The sequence below is a fragment of the Eleutherodactylus coqui genome, chromosome 1 (assembly GCF_035609145.1).
Source record: "Eleutherodactylus coqui strain aEleCoq1 chromosome 1, aEleCoq1.hap1, whole genome shotgun sequence".
Classification (NCBI taxonomy): Eukaryota; Metazoa; Chordata; class Amphibia; order Anura; family Eleutherodactylidae; genus Eleutherodactylus; species Eleutherodactylus coqui.
Window position 1 is genome coordinate 275,046,411 of NC_089837.1, and position 24,758 is coordinate 275,071,168.

Sequence of the window (24,758 nt, forward strand, 5' to 3'; positions counted from 1 at the left end):
AGACAGGTGAGGGCAGAGATCGTTGCCACATGTATGCGATTATTAAGCTAGCAGGGATACCCAGCGTTGCCCGGGATTAAAACTTGAACAAAAGACACATTAACATGGATTGAGATTTTAAAGAAAATCTGTGTTGCCCATAACAACCAATTACAGCACAGCTTTAATTTTACCTCAGTTTTATAAGAAATGACTTTCTTTTGATATTTTTTCGCATACATTTTTTTGCTCTTAAACGTGTTTTTTTCATGGGCAACTGTATGTGGCATGTTCATGTGTATACAGCCCACAAAATCTTTTATATACTAGCAGAAGATGACAAGACCAAAAACGTAGTGTACAAAACTGTGCTGACAGAGCATATTGTAGTTACATTCCTTTCACTATTTCAACTTTTTACGTTTCAATATACAGATTAGGTTACAAAAAAAAATACAAATTCCATGAGGACGAAGTCGCGGGTAACAAGCTAGTCTTGTATATCCTTTCAATCACTACAAACATCGGTACATTATATTTAAAGGGTTTTGTCATTCAAAAAAAAAATCTACACTTGCCTATTTCTTCCCTGTCAGTTTCCTTAGCACAGCTTCTCCTAGGTGAGCTTTTGCAGTGGCTCTGGTGACCTCACCGCACGCTAGGCCCAGCTTGTTATGAAGGCTGCACTCCTCAAATTCCTTCCGGCTGGGTCCCTATAGGTCAGGTCCCTGTGCTGTAGCTTCACTAGCTAGGAAGGAATTGTAATCCATTTCAGAGACAGCTCACGTGAGCAATCTCTGAAGCAGTCCCCCTGCTGTCATGTGAGCTGTGTCATGTGAGAGAAGACTGCCAACCAAATGTACGTAATCTCACATGAAGGAGAATAATCAGGCAGCTGAAGGTGAAGTGACCCCCTCCCCCTGGACTGCAGGAGACAGAAGACTGATAGGGGAGGAATAGATAAGTATGGAATTTTTCTTTTTTAGTGACAGAACCCCTTTAAAAGAAAGCTGGCAGGACCCTCAGATTTCAGGCAGTCTGTCACTTAAAGGGGTTGTCCCGCGGCAGCAAGTGGGTCTATACACTTCTGTATGGCCATATTAATGCACTTTGTAATGTACATTGTGCATTAATTATGAGCCATACAGAAGTTATAAAAAGTTTTATACTTACCTGCTCCGTTGCTAGCGTCCTCGTTCCCATGGAGCCGACTAATTTTCGCCCTCCGATGGCCAAATTAGCCGCGCTTGCGCAGTCCGGGTCTTCTGCTCTCTTCAATGGAGCCGCTCGTGCAGAATGCCGGCTCCGTGTAGCTCCGCCCCGTCACGTGCCGATTCCAGCCAATCAGGAGGCTGGAATCGGCAATGGACCGCACAGAAGAGCTGCGGTCCACGGAGGGAGCAGACCCCGGCGGCCATCTTCAGCAGGTAAGTATGAAGACGCCGGACCGCCGGGATTCAGGTAAGCGCTGAGCGGTTTGTTTTTTTAACCCCTGTATCGGGGTTGTCTCGCGCCGAACGGGGGGGGGGGGGGGGGGGTTAAAAAAACAAAAACGTTTCGGCGCGGGACAACCCCTTTAACAAAGTTTTTGAATACTTGCATGTTAAGCTTTGCAACATGCAGCCAGTGCTGCAGCAAGGAGTCCAATGATATGCTTGCTTCTCCTACTCCCCACCAGCCGCTGTTACATAGTAACATATGTAGTGGTGCATTACACAGAATGACTTGCAGAGGGTGCTAGTCAGGCATTCATATACCTACAAAAGGCAAAGAGAGGGTTAACAAGAATTTGCTACAAAAGAGGCAGCTTCTACCAGAAGCAAGAGAGATATTGGCTGAGAGAGCTAGAGAGACAGCTAAGTGGAGCTGGCAGAGCTGCTAGCCCAATGTTCAATGCAGACCAGGAAAGACGACCAAAAACTCAGCACCCAGGTGGGGTGCTTTTATGGACTTTATGATTTTCTAAAGAATGTTATATGGACTATGTTTACATTGATGCTGTGAATTAATGCTGGCAGGCGCCAGGTTATAAAAGAGAATCCACGTCTCTTGAACATTTCTGCACGGCTGGTGGCCATTCCGGTATCAAAGGTGGGAGATCCAGTGGCAAGCGAACCCCAACTTGTCACACATAGTATATTAGGCTGAACTAGATGAACATTGTCTCCTTTTAGCCTGTTCCCATACCCCCTTTTGTTCATCCACAGAAAGGGAAAAAACCCCAATGAGGCAGAAGCCAATTTAGCCCATTTGAGGGAAGCAATTCCTTCCCGACTCCATAATGGCAGTCAGAATAATCCCTGGATCAATGTTTTGATACCGTTCCTACCTGACTCCAAGATCCAGATCAACAACCCTGCTGGTTATTTAATGTCTATATCTTGTAATATCCTAGCGCTCTAGAAAAACATCTAGTCCCCTCTTTAACCCCTTAACGACCGGCCCATCGGGAAACTACGTCCTGCTGTTGCAGGACGTGTATGGAGGGAGGTAGCGCCGCTATCTCCCTCCATACAGCGCGGGCATCAGCTGTTTATTACAGCTGACACCAGCGGGCAATAGCTGCGCTCAGCCGTTCGGCCGATCGCGGCTATTAACCCTTTAAATGCCGCTGTCAATTCTGACAGCGGCATTTAAATCCCCCGAACAGCGTTGAGATCGGGGGAGCCGTGCAGGTGTCACGGCAGCCGGGGGCCTAATGAATGGCCCCAGGGCTGCCTTAGCAGACTGCCTATCAAGCCATCCACACAGGGTGGCTTCCTAGACTGCCTGTAAAAAAGCAGTATGACGTAATGCTATAGCATTACGTCATACTGCAGGAGCGATCAAAGCATCGCATGTTAAAGTCCCCAGGGGGACTTCAAAGTAAAGTAAAAAAAAAGATCAATAAAGTTTAAAAAAAAAAAAAAAGTTATAAACGTTTAAATCACCCCCCTTTTGCCATATCCATTATTAAAAAATCAAAATCATAAAATAAAAATATGTATTTGATATCGCCGCGTCCGTAAAAGTCCGATCTATCAAAGTAGTGCATTATTTTTCCCGCACGGTGAACGTCGTGTGAAAAAAAAATAAAGAACGCCAGAAATACACTTTTCTAGTTACCCTGTCTCTCAGAAAAAATGCAATAAAAAGTGATCAAAAAGTCGTATGTATTCCAAATTGATACTATCGGAAACTTCAGGACATCCCGCAAAAAATGAGCCCTTGCTCAACTACGTCAACGAAAACATAAAAAAGGTATTGCGCGCACAAAATGGCCGCAGAAAATAATTGGAAAAAATTAAATATCTTAAAAAAAAAATAAAAGTACTACAGCAAAAAAAATACTATACAAGTTTGGTATCGTAGCAATCGTACTGACCCATAGAATAAAAATATCAGGTCGTTTTGGTTGCAATTTGTGTGCTGTAGAAACAGGACGCACCGAAAGATGGTGGAATGTCATTTTTTTTCCATTTCTCTCCGCTAAGAATTTTTTAAAAGTTTTTCAGTAAATTATATGGTACAATAAATAGTGCCATTAAAAAATACAACTCGTCCCGCAAAAAACAAGCCCTCATACAGCGACGTTGATGGATAAATTAAGGAGCTACGATTTTTTTAAAGGGAGTAGGAAAAAACAAAAATGGAAAAAAGCAAAAAAGCTCCGTCACTAAGGGGTTAACTTCTCTATCGATTTTTGCCGTCACTATGTCCACAGGCAGAGAGTTCCACAGTCTCACTACTCTGAGGCCTTAGTCACACGGGCGTAAAGACGCGCGTATATACGCGCATAAAAACCCACGGGCGTTTTTACGCGCGTATATACGCGCGTAAAAACGCACCTACAAAAGATAGAACATATTGGTGGCAATGGACATGGTCACGCGTTTTTTTTACGAGCGTATATACGCGCGTATTTACGCCCGTGTGACTAAGGCCTAACGGTGAAGAACCCCCTTCTATGTTGGTTCCTCTAGACGTAGTGGATGCCCTCTTGTTATTGTCTCAATCCTGGGTATAAACAGATCATGGGAGAGATCCTTGTATTGTCCCGTAATGTATTTATACATAGTTATTTGGTTGCCCCTTAAACGTCTTTTTTTCCAGGGTAAATAATCCAAATTTTGATAGCCTCTTTGGGTATTCCGGTCCTCCCATTCCGTTTGTTAATCAGTGGTTGTCAGGCGGAGGAGCTCACATATCATGATGTGGACAGCATATGGGGCCTGACAGGTTACCTTTAAAGGTTTACCATATGTGCTATCAGTTCTGCAAGGTACATGCTTTGTTTTCTTTCTGTGTCCTATTAAAGGAGCACTAAATATAGAATGTATATACACAAATAGAAAATCCTAACAACTTCAACCATTTTGGACATTTATGATATTCACAGAATGTCAGGGATTGGAATATGCCTTTTTAAAGGGGCTGTCTCATGACACAAGTGTAAAATCAAATTTTGTTTTGTAATATACCCACATTTTTGCTTTTGTCACTGCTTTTTCAGTTGAATTTACTTACTGCAGTATAAAAAGCACATTTTACATCTGAGTTAGAGACTCTGCATGAACTGCTGGAAAAATAGGTATTTTATCTTGTAAAACGCCAGATGAAATGACCGAAACCCAGTTCACATTTTCATTAATGGGATTTGTCGGACACCGTTCATTTCCATCATATATCTGATACAGCACTTGAGTTATTTTTTACTGTTTGGCTCCTACGGTGGTGCCGAATAACGGAAAGCACTATGTGTACCCTGCCAATGCAGCTCTTGAACTGTGTATTTTTCCAATGAAAATGTGTTATTAAACACGAAGTATAATATATTGATGTTTGTCCATATTTGCAGGAAATGTTTAAAGAAAGTCTGGGATCGTGCAGTACAATTTGTTGAAGATAATGAATCCCGTGTTCGTACAGAATTGCAGCGTGTGGCCGGAGCAGATTTGAGGGTGTGGCGATGGACACAAACACGAATTTAACATCCAAGATGAGCTATGTGCTGCACTTTAATTTGAGTCATCTACAGATTAAATTATGTGCTCTGGTGTTGGGGTTCTGCAGCAATCTGCTTTAGGGTATGTTTACATGTAACGGAAATTCCAATGCAAAATCAGCAGCATTTCTGCAAACGATAGTCAGAATCCGCAATGAAAAATTCCACAGCATTTCTGCATCGGACACATTCAATGGTGCAAGTTTTGATTCTCACTGAGTCACTTTATCACCTGATCAGCACTCACTAGAGGCTGCCGGATGCCCTGTGAACAAAGAGTCAAAATCCTCACAAAATGGTGCTAATTTTGACTCTGTTTTGAATGCTGAAATATTGTGGAATTTACTGCTGCTGCAATTATGCAGCATTTCTGCTACTTGCAAAAGTACACTTGGTATTCAAATTGCACAAAAGTTGATACTAGGTGAAATATGGTTTGGTATAAATACTAGTAGTACCTGAGTGTTATAAGCAGTGGTTAATTTGAGCAACGATACGTATTAAGAAATTTTTGCTTTTATGCTTTGTGTAGAACATACAAGTTTGTGATGTACATTTTTACAGACTCTTTTCCACTTCAGAAATTTAAAAGCACATGACATTTGTGCAGTGTATTTTAAATATTTTGTAATGTACTAAATACTTTCAGAAGTGTTCAGTTTTGCATCCTATGCCATCTGTGGTTATTTTATGACTTTGCACTGGACTGTCTGAGCTGCCTTGTATAATGTAAGCTGCCATTCCTCAACCTCTTCACCAGATCCTTTGCTGTTGTTTAAGTTTAATTGCTTTATGACTCGGATGGGGTTGGGGGAGTGGGTAGTGGAGAGTGATGTATGAGATGTAATTTGTTTTTGCAGGGGCTCTTGGGAGATCTAGACACTTGCTGTTTGTTCGCTTGGCTGCTCCTGTTCTGGATGGTGGTAATTCTCCTGCACAGCAGAGATGTTGTTTATAAGCAGCAGTGAGAGGCGGAAAATTCAATTATTGGAGAATAACACAACACCTGCAATTAACTGTTTCAATGCTTATGCTGTATTGTGTATTCATGAAGTCTGTCATCTCTTTTTAAACAATTTATTCGTACTCTGAAAGATGAAAAATTTGGAATTTGTTTCAGTAATTCTTACCATGCTTTACAGCCTTAAATACATGAGCCATGTTATACATGACAATTTTATCTGACAACTATACATGACAACTTGCTGAAAACTTTATCTTTCAAAAGGTCTAAGAGAAAACGAGGGGATCTGCTATCTTGTACCTAATTCTTACCAACAGGGAGGAAATGGTTGAGGAAGTAAGGTGGCTGAGACCTTAGGAGGCAGTGATCATGGTATCCTTGAATTTTGGATAAAAGGAGGCAGTGATCATGGTATCCTTGAATTTTGGATAAAAAGAGGAGGAAGAGCTGAGAAAACTCAGACCTCAAGGTTGGATTTCAGAAAGGCGGATTTCAATGAACTCGGAAAGAGGGTATGAAGAATCCAATGTCTAGAGTTTCTTAAGGACAGAAATGTCCAAGAAGGTTGGGAAATATTGCAAAATGAGATTCTCAAAGCACAATCGTTAACAATCCCTAAAATAAGGAATAAAGGGAAGCATTTAACAAAAACCAGGATGAATGAACATAGAACTTGCACACATGTTAAAAGCAAAGAAAAATATGTTTACCAAATGGAAAGAGGGGGAATATCTAATGAAGGATATAATGCGGTCTGCAGAAACTGTAGGGCAAGTGTCAGAAAAGCTAATAATGAATTGGAGCTTGCAATAGGGGCCAAAAGCAATAAAAAAGAATTTGGGGGGTATGTCAAAAGCAAAAGAAAAGTCAAAGATGTTATTGGATGCTTACAAAAGGAAAATGGTGAATTGGTTAAGAATGATGTGGGAAGGCCAAACTTTTAAATTCCTATTGTGCATCTGTTTTCTCTCAGAAAGTAGATGGGCCATCAACTAATCTTCCCTGTGCTATTGGGGGAATAAAAGAATGCGGGCTTTCTGTAAGCAGAGAGATGGTGAGGGAACACTTAACTAATAGAGATGAGCGAGCACCAAAATGCTCGAGTGCTCGTTACTCGAGTCGAACTTTCAGTGATGCTCGAGAGTTCGTTTCGAGTAACGAACCCCATTGAAGTCAATGGGCGACTCGAGCATTTTTGTATATCGCCGATGCTCGCTAAGGTTTTCATTTGTGAAAACCTGGGAAATTCAAGAAAGTGATGGGAACGACACAGAAACGGATAGGGCAGGCGAGGGGCTACATGTTGGGCTGCATCTCAAGTTCCCAGGTCCCACTATTAAGCCACAATAGTGGCAAGAGTGAGACTCCCCCCTCCCCCGCACTGTCAGCATGAAGATCGTTCTCCTCTGCCACAGCTGTAACAGCTGTGGCAGAGAAGAACGATGTTAGCCCATTGAATTCAATGGAGCCGGCAATACAGCCGGCTCCATTGAAAGCAATGGGCTGCCGGCGATCGCGGGATGAATTGTCGGGAAGGGCTTAAATATATAAGCCCTTCCCTGCAATTCATTCAGAAATGTGTAAAAATAAAAAAATATATATATATACTCACCTGGTCCCAGCAGATGGAGTTCAGCGCGGCCGGCGGCAGTCCTCTTGAACTGCTCTGAACAGCTGTGAGTAGTATTCAGCAATCAGATTGGTCCCTGCGCTGAGCCAATGAGAGGCAGCAGTCACTCACCCATTCATGAATGGGTGTGTGAGTGAGATCTGCCTCTGATTGGTCAGGCTGTGACCAATTCGAGGCAGCTCATTCAGCAGGCGGGGATTTTAAATCCCTGGCTGCTGAATACTACTCACAGCTGTTCAGAGCAGTTCAGGAGGACTGCCGCCGGCCGCGCTGAACTCCGTCTGCCAGGACAAGGTGAGTATATATATTTTTTTTATTTTTACACATTTCTGGATGAATTGCAGGGAATGGCTTATATATTTAAGCCCTTCCCGACAATTCATCCCGCGATCGCCGGCAGACCATTGCTTTCAATGGAGCCGGCTGTATTGCCGGCTCCATTGAATTCAATGGGCTAACATCGTTCTGCTGGGACAAGGGGAGTATGTATTTTTTTTATTTTTACACATTTCTGGATGAATTGCAGGGAAAGGCTTATATATTTAAGCCCTTCCCGACAATTCATCCCGCGCTCGCCGGCAGCCCATTGCTTTCATTGGAGCCGGCTGTATTGCCGGCTCCATTGAATTCAATGGTCAGTGCTCGTTTAATCGAGACGAGTACCGCGTGGTGCTCGTCTCGAGTAACGAGCATCTCGAGCACCCTAATACTCGAACAAGCATCAAGCTCGGACGAGTATGCTCGCTCATCTCTATTAACTAACTTAAATGAATTCAATTCTCCAGGTCCAGATGAATTACATCCTAGGATATTAAAGGAAGCAGCAGAGGTAATTACTGAACCACTCTCCATAATCTTTGAATTTCCTGGAGAACAGGAGAAGTCCCAGAAGATTAGAAAAGGGCAAATATTATCCCTATCTTCAAAAAAGGGAAGAAGGTGGATCCAGGAAATTAAAGGCCTGTGAGCCTGACTTACACTGGGAAAGATCTTTGAACAAATTATTAAACAGCATGTAAGCAAGTACTTGGATGAAAAGGGAGTAATTCACCAGAGCTAGCATAGGTTTGTAACAAACAAGTCATGCCAGACTAATCTAATTTCCTTCTATGTCAGTATCACTGTCTGGGTTGATCAGGGAAATGCGGTGGATATAGTTTATCTTGACCTTAGTAAAGAATTTGACAAAGTATCTCATACTATACTTATGGAAAAAAATTACCAAATATGGGATTGACAAGGTAACTGGTAGGTAGATTTACAGTTGGCTGAGTGATCATACTCAAAGCATCATCATAAATAGCTGCACATCAAAGTGGAGGAAGAATGTATCAAGTGGGGTACCACAAGGCCCTGTCCTAGGCTCAGTGTTGTTCAACATTTTTATAAATGATCTGGAGGAGGGAATTGATGGGAAATTGACAACACAAAGCTAGGAAGGATAGCTAACACTAGGGAAGAGAGAGAGAGTATTCAAAAAGGTCTAGAAAAGCTAGCACAGTGGGTGGGACTAACAGAATAATATTTATCAAGGAAAAATGCAAAGTCCTGCATCTGGGCAAGAAAAATGATGAAAGCACATACAGAATGGAAGGAATTGGGCTAACCAGCAGCACATGTAAAAAAGACTTGGGTATACTAATAGATCATAGACTCAACATTAGTCAACAATGTGATGCAGCAGCCAAATAGGCAATCACAATTCTGGGATGTATTAAGAGAAGCATAGAGTCTAGATCACATGAGGTAATTATCCCCCTCTACTCTTCCTTGGTCAGACCTCATCTGAAATATTGTGTCCAGTTCTTGGCACCATACTTTAAAAAGACATTGACAAACTGGAGCAAGTTCAGAGAAGAGTTACCAAGATGGTGAGCTGTCTGCAAATCATGTCCTTTCAGGAACATTTAAAGTGTAGTGGAAATCCAATATATCTATATTTTGGATAGTGGACAGTGGACCTGTTTTTATATGTTTAGCATTCTGTATACCAAATGACAGTACTTTTCCATTGTTGTCTGTTTTCCTACGAATATAGGTATATATTCTTTCATGTATCCAATATATCTACTTCCTCATATCATAAAACTTTCCGCTTACTAAACTCTGTAAACAAAGCTAGCAGTTCGTAACTCTAGAAGAAGTAAAATCAGACATAAATAACCGCAGTCTGAAGCAGCTACCGCAATAATAACCCAAGCAGTTTTACTGGAAACGTATGCAAATAACACGGGAAATTTATGCAATTAATAGTTCAAGCTGTAATATCCAATCATATCGGAGGAACCACACGTGGGTCCAAGACAACCCACTCATCTCGTCCTGCTACCACATGATGGCCAATGGCAGATGACCGGAGAATAGAAGAATTTCAAGATGCTTATCCAATAATTAAACAATACATTGTATCTATGTAATCTTTGACCTGCCCAAATGGACAGATATGTTAAACTCTTTAAAAGAGGCTGCGCGCCCAACAATAAAGCAGAATTGAGGAAGCTTATACATGCTGAACCTGTGTCAGTGTGAAATCTTCTTATGCGCATAATTAATTCATAATTAATCTGGAAGAGTGTAAATATTCCTAATTGAGTAGGCCGTGGACACAAAAAGGAAATCCACGACAGTTGGTGGCCCGTACGGGAGTGGTCGATTTAGGATCTAGAGACAATCGGAAACAAGGCGCGGACATAGGCAACCTTGGACTTGGCGGGCCCAACAAACCATCAGAACACGGTAAGATAAATTAATTCTCTATACCTGTGTGGCTGACTCCAAGCTCGCCTATGTGCCGTGTCAAGGCCGATCGCTCTGGATCCGCACGACAGGTATTTTAAGTCTCGACCACTCAATAAAACCTGTCATTAGATAAAAAAGGAATGTTTACATGCCTGTTGTCTTGAGAGCACTGGTTAATTGGTGACATCAACAGCTGCCCCCGGGAAGGGCCTGCCGTACAGTTTTTCCACTCCTAGAGGGAGGAGGGAACAGTCAGGTGGCCTGTTGCAGAGACTCAGCACTCCTGAGGCCTGTTTGTAGAGCCCGGGAAAGGGAGAGACTGCCAGAGAAAGTCTGATAAGGGATTTCCGCTCCTGCTAGGCCTGCTTGTAGGGTCCGGGAGAAGGGAGCTGTCAGACACGTATCCCAAGGGGCAGTGAGACTAAGCCAACTGTACTGGTGCTCTGTATTTGTGTGTCCACAAATATTTGTTTATCGTTTGAACGTTCATGAGTGGATCCCTCTGTCTGAGGGTAGATTATTAAACGGTGTAGCGTCAGAAATGCTAGAGACTCTAGGGCGGGACATACTGTGTCCGGCGTCTGAGGAGAATCCTATAATCATAAATCTGGCTGCAATGATTGACATTGAGAGGCAGCAAACATTGTACCAAGGTCAATTCTTACACCGTCCAGAAAAGTGGGGAAGGTGTGGAGAGTCAAGTTATCATTGATTAATCAAGCAATCTTTATGTGTGCTCAAAACGTCCTACCCGTCCTTTATATAAAGTTAGTGTGCTTGTCTGTTGTGTAGAGTTAATCCAGCTGAGTTGTCTATATAGGAATAGTCTGGTTGTCTATCATATAGAATTAGTAGCAGTCCTACTCAAACTGTAAGAAGGGATTGTTGGCAATGAGAAGCATTAGCTGGGTTATAGCCAAGATTGATGCACCATACACAGCGGCGTTGTGGGTTTAGAATTTAAAGGCTAAATGTGCATTATTGGATCCCTTCTAGTAAAGGCAGACTGCTAAACTGTGTTGCTGTTGAATTGTTGAAAGTATAGGCTGTGCTACATTGTGCCCGTAAGTGAATGTATACAAAGGGTTAACTGAGTTTGTTTAGTGAGAGAATAAGGCTGCTTATTTTAGTTACTTCCTCATTCTCTGGGAAGGAAGTGCTGTAACACTGAATGTAAGAAATAACTTTGTTGTTTAATAGAATAAAGGAATGTAATGAATTATACTGTCTTAAAAAGGCAGTATTGTAAGGTGCATTTTTACCAGTGTCTAGGGTCACAGGTGGACAGTCAGTGATGTACTAAATTGTTAGAGCAGGTGGATTAGACCCAAGCGATTGAGGAGAAAGCAAATTCATGTGCTGTGACAAATAACTACTGTTCGTATGTCTTGTTATGTAATCTAATCTTTGTTGTACGTCCTTCATACAAATGTAAGAGGTTATATGCCACTCACATCCTGTGGGGGCTTTAAGAGTACATGGGTTAAAGAATGCAGAAAATGTTGCGTTACAAAATGTAACAAACTGCATAGTCCGCCGTGCCCACCAGAAAATACATCTATGTTTGCCGAGTCCCCAATACCACATACAATGTTAGGTGGTCACAGCTGTGACCGTAAAGTTACAACATAGTAGTTATACATTAGACGTTAGAAATTCCCTGAATGTCAGTCAGAGGAAGAGAAGGTGGGCTGAAATGGCGTCGGCACCCACGCATGCCAAAGACACCAGCGTTCAATATAACAGTTCAGTAAATAAGGAGATAGAATAATATCTCAGTCACTCAGCAACCTTTGGCACACAATATGTGAATTGCAGTACGTTACCAATCAGATGGAGATGCCTGGCATCTAAGACTACATCTGCTGCGGTCTCCGGAGGGACGACCAGGAACAAGTCTGGGACAAAACTGTTGTAAAAGTAAATTAGCCACATTTTACCTTATAATCCTATCTGTCTCTTCCAGTCTGTGTTAGAGAAGGGAGGGGCTGTCACGGGAGGGACAGATTTTAAGAAGAGGAAGTCACTGGTACTGCAGTCCCAGGGAAGATACATTTGCAGACAGTAGAAAAATAAGTAAAGTTAAGCAGAGAAGCCAAAGAATAGGAAACAAGCAGGTAACGACAAGGCCTGGTATCCACAGGAGGGACGGGGTAGGTTGACCGGTAATTTGTAAAATGTAAATTGTGTGATGCATAAGACTTTATTTGGTTGTGATGTGTATCCGAGGACTGCAAACGTTGAATGAGAAAATGAGGAAGCAAGTGATCAGCCAAATTCAGAGGGGTGGAGCTAGATGATGCAAGAATACGTAATGGGTCATCCCTCTCTTGTATAAGGAGGGGGTGAGAATCATAGATAGCCAGGAAAAGTTTTGTTTTTTCTCCTGTCTCAAATTTGATGAGACATTGCAGGCAGGATCAGATTAAATTAATAATGAATTCTCTTAAAGAATATCACATTTTAAATAAGGCTGCCCGGATGGAAGGCATGTCTCTGTTATTGGCACTGATATTTTACAAACCCTATCTGCATCCATCATAATGGCGCCAGATGGATCGTTACGGGTTAGGACCTCAGGTGTCATTTCCGAAAAAAATTTTTGTAAATTAAACTCTTTTGGTGGAGCTGGCTTATGTGTTTGGCCTGATAGCCGCTGTTGTAACTCGGCTTTCCACGGTTCCTGACAAATTATGGGCCACCTACAAGACAGACGTAGGGAAATTGAATGTACCCACCATGATAATATATATGAGACCCGGATACACACTCCTGGGTCAAACAGTATCCCCTTAGTGAAAAAAAGAAAAAAAAAGGGGGGGTGAAGGGTCAGCCACAAGTTAGGTGCTGATCATTTTGGAAAAACTGCCGACCGGCCACAATTTCACTATTAATTTTCCTTGCAGAAGATGGCTGTAAGGCCTGGAGGCCTCCAAAGACCAACTCCAGTTCTGCAAGAAAGGTTGTTCTCCTGGATCATTGTTTAGCCAGGGAAATAGACATCTGACAGAGGAACAAAAGGCTGCTGTCCAGGCCATACCTGTACCTACATCCGTTGCCAAATTCCGTACCTTTCTGGGCCTTGTTTCATACTGCCGCCCATACGACAGTATTGACACAAAAGCACGGAGGACAACCACGGCCACTGGGATACTACTCCATGAGGTTGGATCCAGTGACTCGAGGAGCTCCCTCTTGTGTTTTTTTTCTGCGGTGGCAGCAGTACAGGCAATGGTTGACAAATCTAAGTTGGTATTGGCACTTATCTCTGGCCTATTAGATCCGGCTACAATGTGCTCTTTCCATGCCTCCCCCAATATTTCTTTCCGATGTTGTACTACCTTGAACCCGGCTACTCTTCTTTTAATCGGGTATTCTGGTTCAAAGGGGGGAGGGGAGGCATAGGTGATCTGAGTATGGCAGATCAGCTATTTTTTTAAATTTTTAAATTCAACAAGATTCTGATAAAAAAAAAACTGTTATTAGAACCCACTGTTAATAATGCATATTTTGACTTTTCTTTTGTAGATGGTACCAGGGTGAGGATTGATGACTCCGAACCAGATATGCAGCGGTCACACAACAAGATGTCCTAAACGCAGAAGCTCTGCCTCCGCATGTCTCAGTGCAAGAAGCGGAACCGAAGGCCCTCACTGAAGCGTGTAGAGTGGTAGAAGGTAAGACGGTAACCATTTAACACTGACTCCTGGTATGCATTTGGCATAGCTCATGATTACGGCCCAATATGGAAGGCCAGACAGCTTCTTATCTCAGTAGGACAGCCAATTAAGAATGGTGCAGCGGTGCAGAGTCTCATGGAGGCCCTACTACTACTACCTGGCAATAGAAAGCTCACACCGATTCCTACAATGGAGAAGCGAGAGACGACACCCTCGCCAACAGCACAGCAAAGGCAGCGGCCCTCAAGCCGTGGAAGAAAGAAGAAAAGATACTGACAGCATGAGTCAGTGGCAAAAACTTTGGACATTGACAAAACTTTGGACATTGACATGCTAAGGACTTTACAGTTACAAGCCAACGAGGAAGGAAAGCAAAATGGGCTAAAAGACGGGAGCAACAGAACAGGACGGCGTATGGCGAACAGTCAGCAGAACTGGCCTACAGAGGTCCCTGTCCCCCATGATGGCCCAACTGGTACACAGAATCAAAAGCAGCAATGACGTCGACACTGAACGAGAATGGGTGGCACCTGGGTTCTCTGTAGTTGCTGCATCATTTGTCCAGTTTGCATGATCTTTGCCATATGCGAGTCAGGACAGAAGTAAGGTGGCCATATAACACTTGCCTGGACCACTCTACCCATTTCAGAGATTGCCAATTTGACTACATTCAGCTCACACCTGTTGGGGAGTATGAATATGTGCTTGTTGTTGCTGGAGTCTTTTTCAGGTTGAAGGCCCACCCTGATACTAAGGTAAATGAGCAGGTAACCACACAGAAGCTCATGAATGAGTTAATCTGCAGATACAGGGTACCAGAAGTGAATGAGTTAAACGAAGGTACACACTTTATAGGTGAAATAATGTGACATCATGTCTGCTCTGGGTGTATCCCTGGCCTTTTACACACTCTACCATCCTTAGAGTAGTGGAAAGGTGGAGAGACTTAGTGGCACGCTAAAAAGGGAGAAGTGGAAGAAGGAATACTCTATATCTACTTAAGTGTTTTGCACCAGAGAGAGTATTACTGACTACCCTGGAACCTACACCTGCCAGACAAATGAGCAGGGTGGAGGGAGATTTTTGAGGAACTCACTAACGGATATTGCTCTTCCTACGGTACGATAGGAGGGGAATGGAAGTAGAATCAGGTCCAGTCCTTAGGAGACGTTTACTGGCTTTGTGGAGACATGAGGTGGAGGACCCGCCTGGAAGGTAATTGGACAGGGGAGTGTGCCTTAGTTAAGCCCTTATGCTCCTCCACATCCTGTCAGACAGCATTGAGGATAATGAGGTTACCCCCAATAGTTACTTTATCTCGATCCAACTCTGCTATGTTTTGTGGTTTTCTTGTCATATTGGTCTATCCTTGTTTTCTGCAGAGGTACGGCGGTTCCTTCCAGTCTTGTCACTAGGTAGGGTAGGGTCAGTGTTGGCGGCCTGGACCTGTCCACCTTCAGGGCTATCTCCAGGAAGGGACATTGGTGTGGGTGAAGATCAGGGAGTCCCACGCCGTGCGTACCTGTGCACACTACTAGTATTGTAACAGTACACTAGAGTGAGAAGAGAGGCTCCTGGTGGTAGTTTTGACCTACACGTGTACATTGGCGTCATAGGACAGCCAAGGGAGGTACCTGACGAGTTTTTAAAAATTAGAGACCACGTTAATGCTAGATTCGAGTCCTTTTTTTCTGATCATTATGATAAATAAAATGTTGACTGGATTAATTATGTTTATTATAATTGGCAGCAGTTTATAAATTATACTAGAGATGCTTTATAGGGACTGGTCGACCAATAGGACCTACCTCGACTATGACTTTTCAAAATAGAATGGCCTTAGGTACGATTTTAGCTAAAAAGGGGAGTGTCTGTAAGATGATAGGGGAGACTTGTTGTACCTACATCCCAGACAACACGTGACCCGCGGGTAAAGACGCAGTTGCCATTAAGAAGCTGACCGCACTAACTAAAAAGAGCTAACCTTTGGGACCAGTACTCGCCATGGGTGAGCGGGTGGCAAAGGATCCTGGCTCAGATGGGTGTCGCTGTTATATGTAAACTGATTATCTTTTCCGTTCTAGTCTGGAAAAGTAGAAAAGATGAATGGTACCCTAAAATCTAAGATACAAAGGCAATGGGGAAAATGGTCTTTTATTAGCCTGTTTCCTCAGTTAGGTGCATACCTAACAAGAGAAGAAAAAAAAAAAAAAGTTTTAAAACATTGTGTATTTAGAACACTGTGATAGGTTTTCGCTAAGATTTTGCTTTATTTTATCTGCAGTGCACTCTGCTCATGCCACGCAACATGCCGGCGTTACAACGGCCCCGATCCCACTACCTTGCCGCCTCTGGAAAAGAAAAGTGGGAATAATCACCTTGTAGTTTTCCTTCCAGACTGATAGATATGATTATGCACTTACTAATGAGACAGAGGTTCAGTCATGTTGATCAGTCATTAGATAGCGCTAATTTTGCACTCTTTGTAAATGAATCGAGGTAGCGTCAAGAAGGCGGGTTCTACACAAGTTATGCAGTGTTTACCTGAAATAGTAAAAGCCGAACCTCTCCTAACCTAATGCCTCGAGATCCCAGGTGGTAGCTTAGACCTCCACATGTACAGAGATGCCGTAAGGGTACCTATGAGGGTACCAGATGAATATAAAGCCAGAGATCAAGTTAAAGCAGAATGGGTCTGGTCCTGTGGTAATTTTTCCTACACAAATATCCCCACCAATATTCCAGGAGGGCCGTGCGCACTGTCCCGGCTAAGTATCCTTATGTACCAAAGACCCGATTGCCATGAGCCCACACCTAGGTATCGGAGGGGCATTTACAGCCTAAGCGACAGTTGTGAAAGACCGCCACTCTACTGAGTTTTCAGAACATTCTACACTAGAGTTTATTCTGATAAAGAAGTTATTAATTATATTTGTCACCTTTACAGTCATCCTAATTTCTATTTGTTGTTGTTGTGTACAGTGTACTCCAACCCGATGACTACCTGCTCCATTGCCTACCACGATCTGGGACGTCGAGGAGGGTCAATAGTTGAGAATGATATGTGGTAGTGTAGAAACACTTAGTGTAGTGAGTTTAATGAAACTGATAGTTTCAAGGGGGGTTTGTAGTGGAAATCCAATATATCTATATTTTGGATAGTGGACTTGTGTAGTGGACAGTGGACCTGTTTTTATATGTTAAGCATTCTGTATACCAAATGACAGTACTTTTCCATTGTTGTCTCTTTTCCTACGAATATAGATATATATTCTTTCATGTATCCAATATATCTACTTCCTCATATCATGAAACTTTCCGCTTACTAAACTCTGTAAACAAAGCTAGCAGTTAGTAACTCTAGAAGAAGTAAAATCAGACATAAATAACCACAGTCTGAAGCAGCTACCGCAATAATAACCCAAGCAGTTTTACTGGAAACTTATGCAAATAACACGGGAAATTTATGCAATTAATAGTTCAAGCTGTAATATCCAATCATATCGGAGGAACCACACGTGGGTCCAAGACAACCCACTCATCTCGTCCTGCTACCACATGATGGCCAATAACAGATGACCGGAGGATGGAAGAATTTCAAGATGCTTATCCAATAATTAAACAATACGTTGTATCTATGTAATCTTTGACCTGCCCAGATGTACAGATATGTTAAACTCTTTAAAAGAGGCTGCGCGCCCAACAATAAAGCAGAATTGAGGAAGCTTATACATGCTGAACCTGTGTCAGTGTGAAATCTTCTTATGCGCATAATCAATTCATAATTAATCTGGAAGGGTGTAAACATTGCTAATTGAGTAGGCCGTGGTCCCACAAAGGAAATTCCGTGACTATATAGTCACGGAATTTCCTTTGTGGGACCACGGCCTACTCAATTAGCAATGTTTACACCCTTATACACATATACTAGCTGATATACCCGGCTTCGCCCGAGTTTATCTGGTGTTCACACGGAAAATCTTATGAAGTCATGGTTATTTTAGAGATACCGTGGAAAAACATATGTTCACCATTTTGCATAGTTCTCTGCGTTACCCAGGAAACAGCACGGGAGGTAACCATGCGACGTTTCATTTATATAAAATGACATCAGGAAGTGAGAGAATTAGATTCCATATGTAAAATTTGCACGCTAATTCTTTTGCACTTAGAATTGAATAATCGAGTTGGGACCTATTAGCTTTTCTTATTTATGACATAATCAATGCTCGTGCCAAATTTCACGTTTCTATGACACCGGAAAGTGAGAAAATTACATTCCGTATGTAAAATTTGGACGCTAATTCTTTTTGCCAAGAATTGAATAGTCGAGTTGGGACCCATTACCTTTTCCTATTTATGACATAATCAATGCTCGTGCCAAATTTCGAGTTTCTATGACACCGGGAAGGGAGAGAATTAGATTCCATACGTAAAATTTGGACGCTAATTCTTTTGCGTTTAGAATTGAATAATCGAGTTGGGACCTGTTAGCTTTTCCTATTTATGACATAATCAATGCTCGTGCCAAATTTCACGTTTCTATGACACCGGAAAGTGAGAAAATTACATTCCGTACGTAAAACTTGGACGCTAATTCTTTTTGCAAAGAATTGAATAGTCGAGTTAGGACCCATTAGCTTTTCCTATTTATGACATAATCAATGCTCGTGCCAAATTTCGAGTTTCTATGACACCGGGAAGGGAGAGAATTAGATTCCATACGTAAAATTTGGACGCTAATTCTTTTACGTTTAGAATTGAATAATCAAGTTGGGACCCATTAACTTTCCTATTTATGACATATTCAATGCGCGGGCCAAATTTTAAGTTTCTATGACATTGGGAAGTGAGAGATTTAGATTATGTACGTTAAATTTCGACACCAATACTTTTGCGCTAGAATTGAATAATCGAGTTGGGACCCAATTACTTTTCCTATTTTGGAGATAATCTATGCTCGCACCAAAATTTAAGGTTTTACGACATCGGGAAGTTGGAGAACTTTTGGCGAGTCAGTCAGTGAGTGAGTCAGTGAGGGCTTTCATCTTTATATCTATATATAGATATAAAGACGAAAGCCCTCACTGACTGACTGACTGACTCACCACTAATTTTCCAACTTCCCGATGTCGTAGAAACATGAAATTTGGCACCAACATAAATTATGTCCAAAATAGGAAAAGATAATGGGCCCCAACTCCATTATTCAATTCTGGCGCAAAAGAATTGGCATCCAAATTTTATGTACGGAATCTAATACTCTCACTTCCCGATGTCATAGTAACTTGAAATTTAGCATGAGCATTGAATATGTCATAAATAGGAAAAGTTTATGGGTCCCAACTCGATTATTCAATTCTAAACGCAAAACAAATTAGCGTCTAAATTTTACGTATGTAATCTAATTCTCTCACTTCCCAATGTCATAGTAACTTGAAACTTGGCACGAGCATTGATTATGTCATAAATAGGAAAAGCTAATGGGTCCCAACTCGATTATTCAATTCTAAGCGCAAAAGAATTAGCGTCCAAATTTTACGTACAGAATCTAATTCTCTCACTTCCCGATGTTATAGAAACTTGAAATTTGGCAAGAGCATTGATTATATCATAAATAGGAAAAGTTAATGGGTCCTAACTCGATTATTCAATTCTTAGCACAAAAGAACTAGCATCCAAATTTTACGTTCGTAATCTAATTCTCTCACTTCCCGATGCAACAAATTACACAAATTTTTACTGCACAAATGTGAAATTTGCCATGACTATTCTTTGCGTACTAAATATTGGAAAGTTAAATGGTTGCAACTTGATTATTCATTCCTATGCATAAAAGTAAGTGACCTCCTATGTAATGTAACTAATAACACACATCTGTACTGCACAAACTTGAAATTTGGCATAGCCATTCCTATGTTATGTAACTAATAACATATCTGTACCCCGCAATATATGAGGCAGTTATCTTCTCAGCAAAACAAACCGCATTTAGAAATATGAGTATATACTGACAGGAATAAAACTGACTGTCGTATGTATTGAAAGGCTGTAAATTCCAAAAGGAAGTGGACATGGACTGCTGGGATCGAGTATGCCTTTAAGTATAACAAGGGGCTGCAACCTTCAGTCTGGGTAGGAAATTTGAATAAAAAGGGGCGTTAACTTTCAGGGTAAAAATGAGGAGAGTGTGTGAGGTGGCACATTCTGTGGGGTGACATTTTCCAAAAAATACTACCATTTTAGTTTTAACGGGGAATTATTATTTCCTCATATACGTTGCATGGTTACCTCCACGTGGTGTTTCCTGGGCAACGCAAAGAACCATGCAAAAGGGTGAACATATTTTTCCCCATGACATCATGACAGCATACGCTGGAGGTTGCTCACCAGCTGACCTGAAGGGACAGGAAGAGGCAGAGTATAAAAAGAACCTCCCCTCCACCAACACCAGTGTTTTTCCTGTCCCTTCAGGACAGCAACGGCAGAGCTCCAGCGACGCTGTCCCATGCCGGAGGAGGACTTACCGGCGAAGCGGCGGCGTTTTTCTTCGGGCAGCCCCGGCAACCCCAGTGGGAAGGACCCCATCTGGGCGCTTTCCGGGGACTGCGTGGGCCGGGGTCCAAGTACGGGCTGCCGGCACCACTGCGGCCATCATTTCAGGCGGCGGCCGCCATCTCCGGGTCCAGGGCCGACAGGGCGCTCCAGGGGGGTCTCGGCGGAATACAGCGCGGTGACATCAGACGCTCCGCAAAGGGGGCGTGGCCTGCGAAGGGGGCGTGGCCTGGCGCGGCCGGCGCCAAATTTAAAAATCTGCTGCCCCTGCATCAGCTGGTGGTGTTTCCCCACGCTAAGGAACGATCCTAAGTACAGGAAGCGTTCCTGCAAGACGCAAGATGTCGGCCAGAGAGGACCCAGAGACCCTCCAAACTGACAGGGATACTCCAAAACCGAGGGAGGCTAGACGAAGGAGTAAAAAATGTCCAGTATGTCTAACCAAACTCGACGACTCGTGCACAAAAACGTTATGTGCTACCTGTTCCGCAAAAGTTATGCAGGAGGAAAAAACTTCCCTTATGGCCGAAATTCGGTCAGTCGTCCGGGAAGAAGTGCAGTCCTCCCTCTCGGACCTCCAACCTGGGCCTTCCGGGGTTACACGCAGGTCGGTTCCGGCGGTGTCTGAGTCCGACTCCGGCATAGCGGAAAATATGGATTTTGACGGGGAAGTGACGCAGGAGGACAAAAAATATCTTTTCTCTACCTCAGACATGGATCAACTGCTAAAAGCTGTACGCAGAACCATGCAGGTGGAGGAAGATGTGCAGCAACCCCGCACAGTCCAGGAGGATATGTTCGCGGGGTTACTCCCGCAACGGAAATCTTCATTCCCCGTAAACGCCACGCTCAAGCAGCTGATTCTAAATGAGTGGGAGAGCGTGGATCAGGCTCCGCTAATCCCTAGGGAATTCAAAGAACGCCTTTTGTTTCCGGGAGATGAGGTGTCCTTTTTGGACGAGATACCAAAAGTCGATGCGGCAATTGCCGTGGTATCCAGAAAGTGCGGATTACCCTTTCAGGATACGTCCCACTTAAAGGACCCGTTGGACCATAAGGTGGACACAACCATGCGTAAAGCCTGGTCTACCTCCGGTCTGATCATGAAATCCAACATCGCGGCCACTTCCGTGGCTCGTTCCATGGCAATCTGGTTGGACCAATTCGCAGCCCTAGTCGACCAAAAAGCCCCTAGGGAGGAGTTCGCAAGTGGCATCCCTCTGCTACGGATGGCAATAGGGTTTCTGGCGGATGCTTCAATGGAAACAGTCCGCTTCGGAGCCCGCATGGCAGCACTATCGAACACCGCCAGAAGGGCAGTGTGGGTAAAGAGTGGTCGGGGGACTCAGCTTCCAAAAATAGGCTATGTACCCTACCGTTCCGGGGCGGGCGCATATTTGGACCAGACCTGGATCGTCTGCTGGAGAAAGCAGCTGACAAGAGTCACGGACTACCTGCCACCAGACCACCCAAGAGACCCTTCACTCCTCATCCCTCGTCCACGTACGCCGGGAAGGGGAAGACCGGAAGATGGTCTTATCCAAAGGGCGGAAGGGGTAAGACTTTAACTTTTGTCCCTCAGCCCATACTTTCGGGCCCGGTAGGGGGCAGACTGGCTCGCTGTTCCAAAAGCTGGCGTAGTATTACAACTAACGAGTGGGTACTGCACCTAGTGGTGGAGGGGTACAGGATCGAGCTACTATCCCGCCCCCCGGACAGATTTATGATAACCCCAACCCAGTCTCCAGGCCTAGAACAGGCTCTGTTGGAGGGCGTACGGAACCTGCAGGGTCTCGGCGCGGTTATCCTGGTCCCCAAGAAGGAACAGGGAAAAGGTTTCTATTCCCCCCTCTTTCTGGTTCCCAAACCAGATGGCTCCCACCGCACCATTATCAATCTCAAACAACTGAATAGATTCATTGAATATAGGAAATTCAAAATGGAAACCATTAGAACTGCAACTCCTCTAATTGCCAGAGATAACGTAATGGCTACAATAGACCTTAAGGATGCCTATTTTCACATCCCTATTTACGCCAACTCACAAAAGTTCCTGAGGTTTGCGCTGAGGGTGGAGGGGGAAATCTGCCACTTTCAGTTCGTCTGCCTCCCATTTGGAATCTCCTCGGCTCCGCGAATTTTTTCCAAGGTCGTGATAGAAATGGTGGCCTTCTTACGAAATCAGGGTGTCATGATCATCCCCTACTTGGACGACTTCCTATTGGTGGCAGATTCCCCGTCTACTCTGAGATCACACTTGGAGTCCACATTGCAATTATTTAAGGAGCTTGGCTGGATTATTAACGAGTCAAAATCCAACATGGAGCCAGAAACCAGGAAGAAATTCCTGGGTGTCATCCTGGATTCCAGTCTACAAAATTCGTCCCTTCCTCCCCTAAGAAAACATCTTATCATAGAGGAATGTTCCAACCTCTATAAAAAACATAGGGTAACGATAAGAGACGCAATGCGGATCCTGGGACTAATGACTTCGTGCATCGGCGTGGTCCCCTGGGCCCAGTTCCATAGTCGCGGACTCCAGTCACTAATTCTCCGGAATTGGGACAAGTTGCAGGCTTCGCTTGATCAGACAATCCCTATTTCGGCGGAAGCCAGAGCTTCACTCCGTTGGTGGGTGTCGTCGGACAACCTGTCTCAGGCATCCGATTGGAATTTGGACCCGGCAGTAATAATCACGACCGATGCCAGCGCCAAAGGGTGGGGGGCCCACTTTGAAGGCGGTTATGTACAGGGGGCCTGGGACGTTCACGAGAAAGCTAGCTCATCGAACTTTAGGGAGCTTAAAGCGGTATGGAAATCCCTGCGTAGCCTGCAAACACGGTTAGTGGCGAAGCATGTGAGGATCTTCTCAGACAATATGACAAGAGTATCACTCATTCGCCACCAGGGTACCACCAGGAATCCTCCACTACAACGACTGGCGGGGCGGATCCTTCAATGGGCGGAAGGCACAACAAAGTCCCTATCGGCCTTTCATATAAAAGGAGCCGAGAACTCAGCCGCGGACTTTTTAAGCAGAAGGAAAGTGGACCCAGGAGAGTGGGAACTCCATCCAGAGGTGTTCAGCCTTCTTGTGGAGAAGTGGGGGGTACCAGAAGTAGACCTCTTTGCGTCAAGCGCAAACACCAAATGCCGGCTTTTCTTTTCCAGAGGCGCAGAGAAACAGGCATTGGGCACGGACGCTCTCTCTCACCCCTGGGATTGGGACCTAGCGTATGCCTTTCCCCCTCTACCACTAATCCCGCTCCTGCTAAGGAAATTACTGCAGTCAACCCTAACAGTAATTTTTGTAGCACCATATTGGCCCAAAAGACCGTGGTTCCCCCTCCTGAGATCCCTGTCACTGGGAGAGCCCTTCCACCTTCCAACAAGACCGAACCTACTGTCGCAGGGCCCTCTTCTTTACCCGGAAGTTCACAAGTTCAGGCTTACAGCCTGGAGCTTGAGCGGGTAAAGTTCCTAGGGAAGGGTCTTTCCGCTAATGTTATTTCCACCATTAGCGAGAGCCTTAAACCCTCGACACACAAAATCTACTCCAAAGTCTGGAAAAAATTTTCGGAGTGGTTAGGCCAGGACATCCAGCAGCTGGACCAGCCAGACGTCCGTAAAATCTTAGATTTTCTCCAGGCGGGCCTGGATAAAGGTCTGAGTCCGAATACCCTCAAAGTCCAAATTGCGGCCTTGGGGGCATTCTTCGATCTCGCGCTGGCGGAGCACAGGTGGATTAGGAGATTTCTTAGAGGGCGAGCAGATTACATCCATTCACACGGCCCACGGCACCACCCTGGGATCTGACCATAGTCCTTCAGGCCTTCTGCGACCCCCCCATTCGAACCGATTACGGATCTATCCATCGCCAGGCTGACGTACAAGGTAGCCCTGCTTGTGGCAGTTACGTCGGCCAGACGCGTGGGGGAAATCCAGGCCCTCTCACGAAGGGCCCCATATATGACTATCCACCCAGACAAAATAGTTTTTTCTTTAGACCCGTCCTTCCAGCCTAAAGTATTGTCAGATTTCCACAAGGGCCAACCAATAGTTATTCCAGCCTTTTGCCAAAATTTCAAAAATGGAAAAGAACAAAAGCTCCATAATATAGACGTCAAAAGAGCGGTACTAGCGTACCTTGAGGCAACAGAAAATTTCAGGAAGTCTGACAAACTTTTCGTTCAATTTCAGGGGCAGGCCAAAGGAAAGGCCGCTTCT

General features: G+C 43.9%; 1 protein-coding gene across 5 annotated transcripts in view; it reads left to right on the top strand.

Annotated features, from left to right (window-relative positions):
• LEMD2 (LEM domain nuclear envelope protein 2) overlaps positions 1-17,732 on the top strand; it is a 178,665-nt gene extending 160,933 nt beyond the window's left edge. For 3 of the 5 annotated variants that reach the window (XM_066609025.1, XM_066609042.1, XM_066609050.1), the window contains one exon: positions 4,817-7,393. In XM_066609025.1, the coding sequence (XP_066465122.1) occupies positions 4,817-4,949 (133 nt within the window). In that variant the 3' untranslated portion in view covers positions 4,950-7,393. Of the gene's footprint in view, positions 1-4,816; positions 7,394-13,824 lie in introns of those variants that run through there. The other 2 variants (XR_010793263.1, XR_010793261.1) reach the window with 2 other exon arrangements.
• The last annotated feature ends 7,026 nt before the right edge of the window (positions 17,733-24,758 follow it).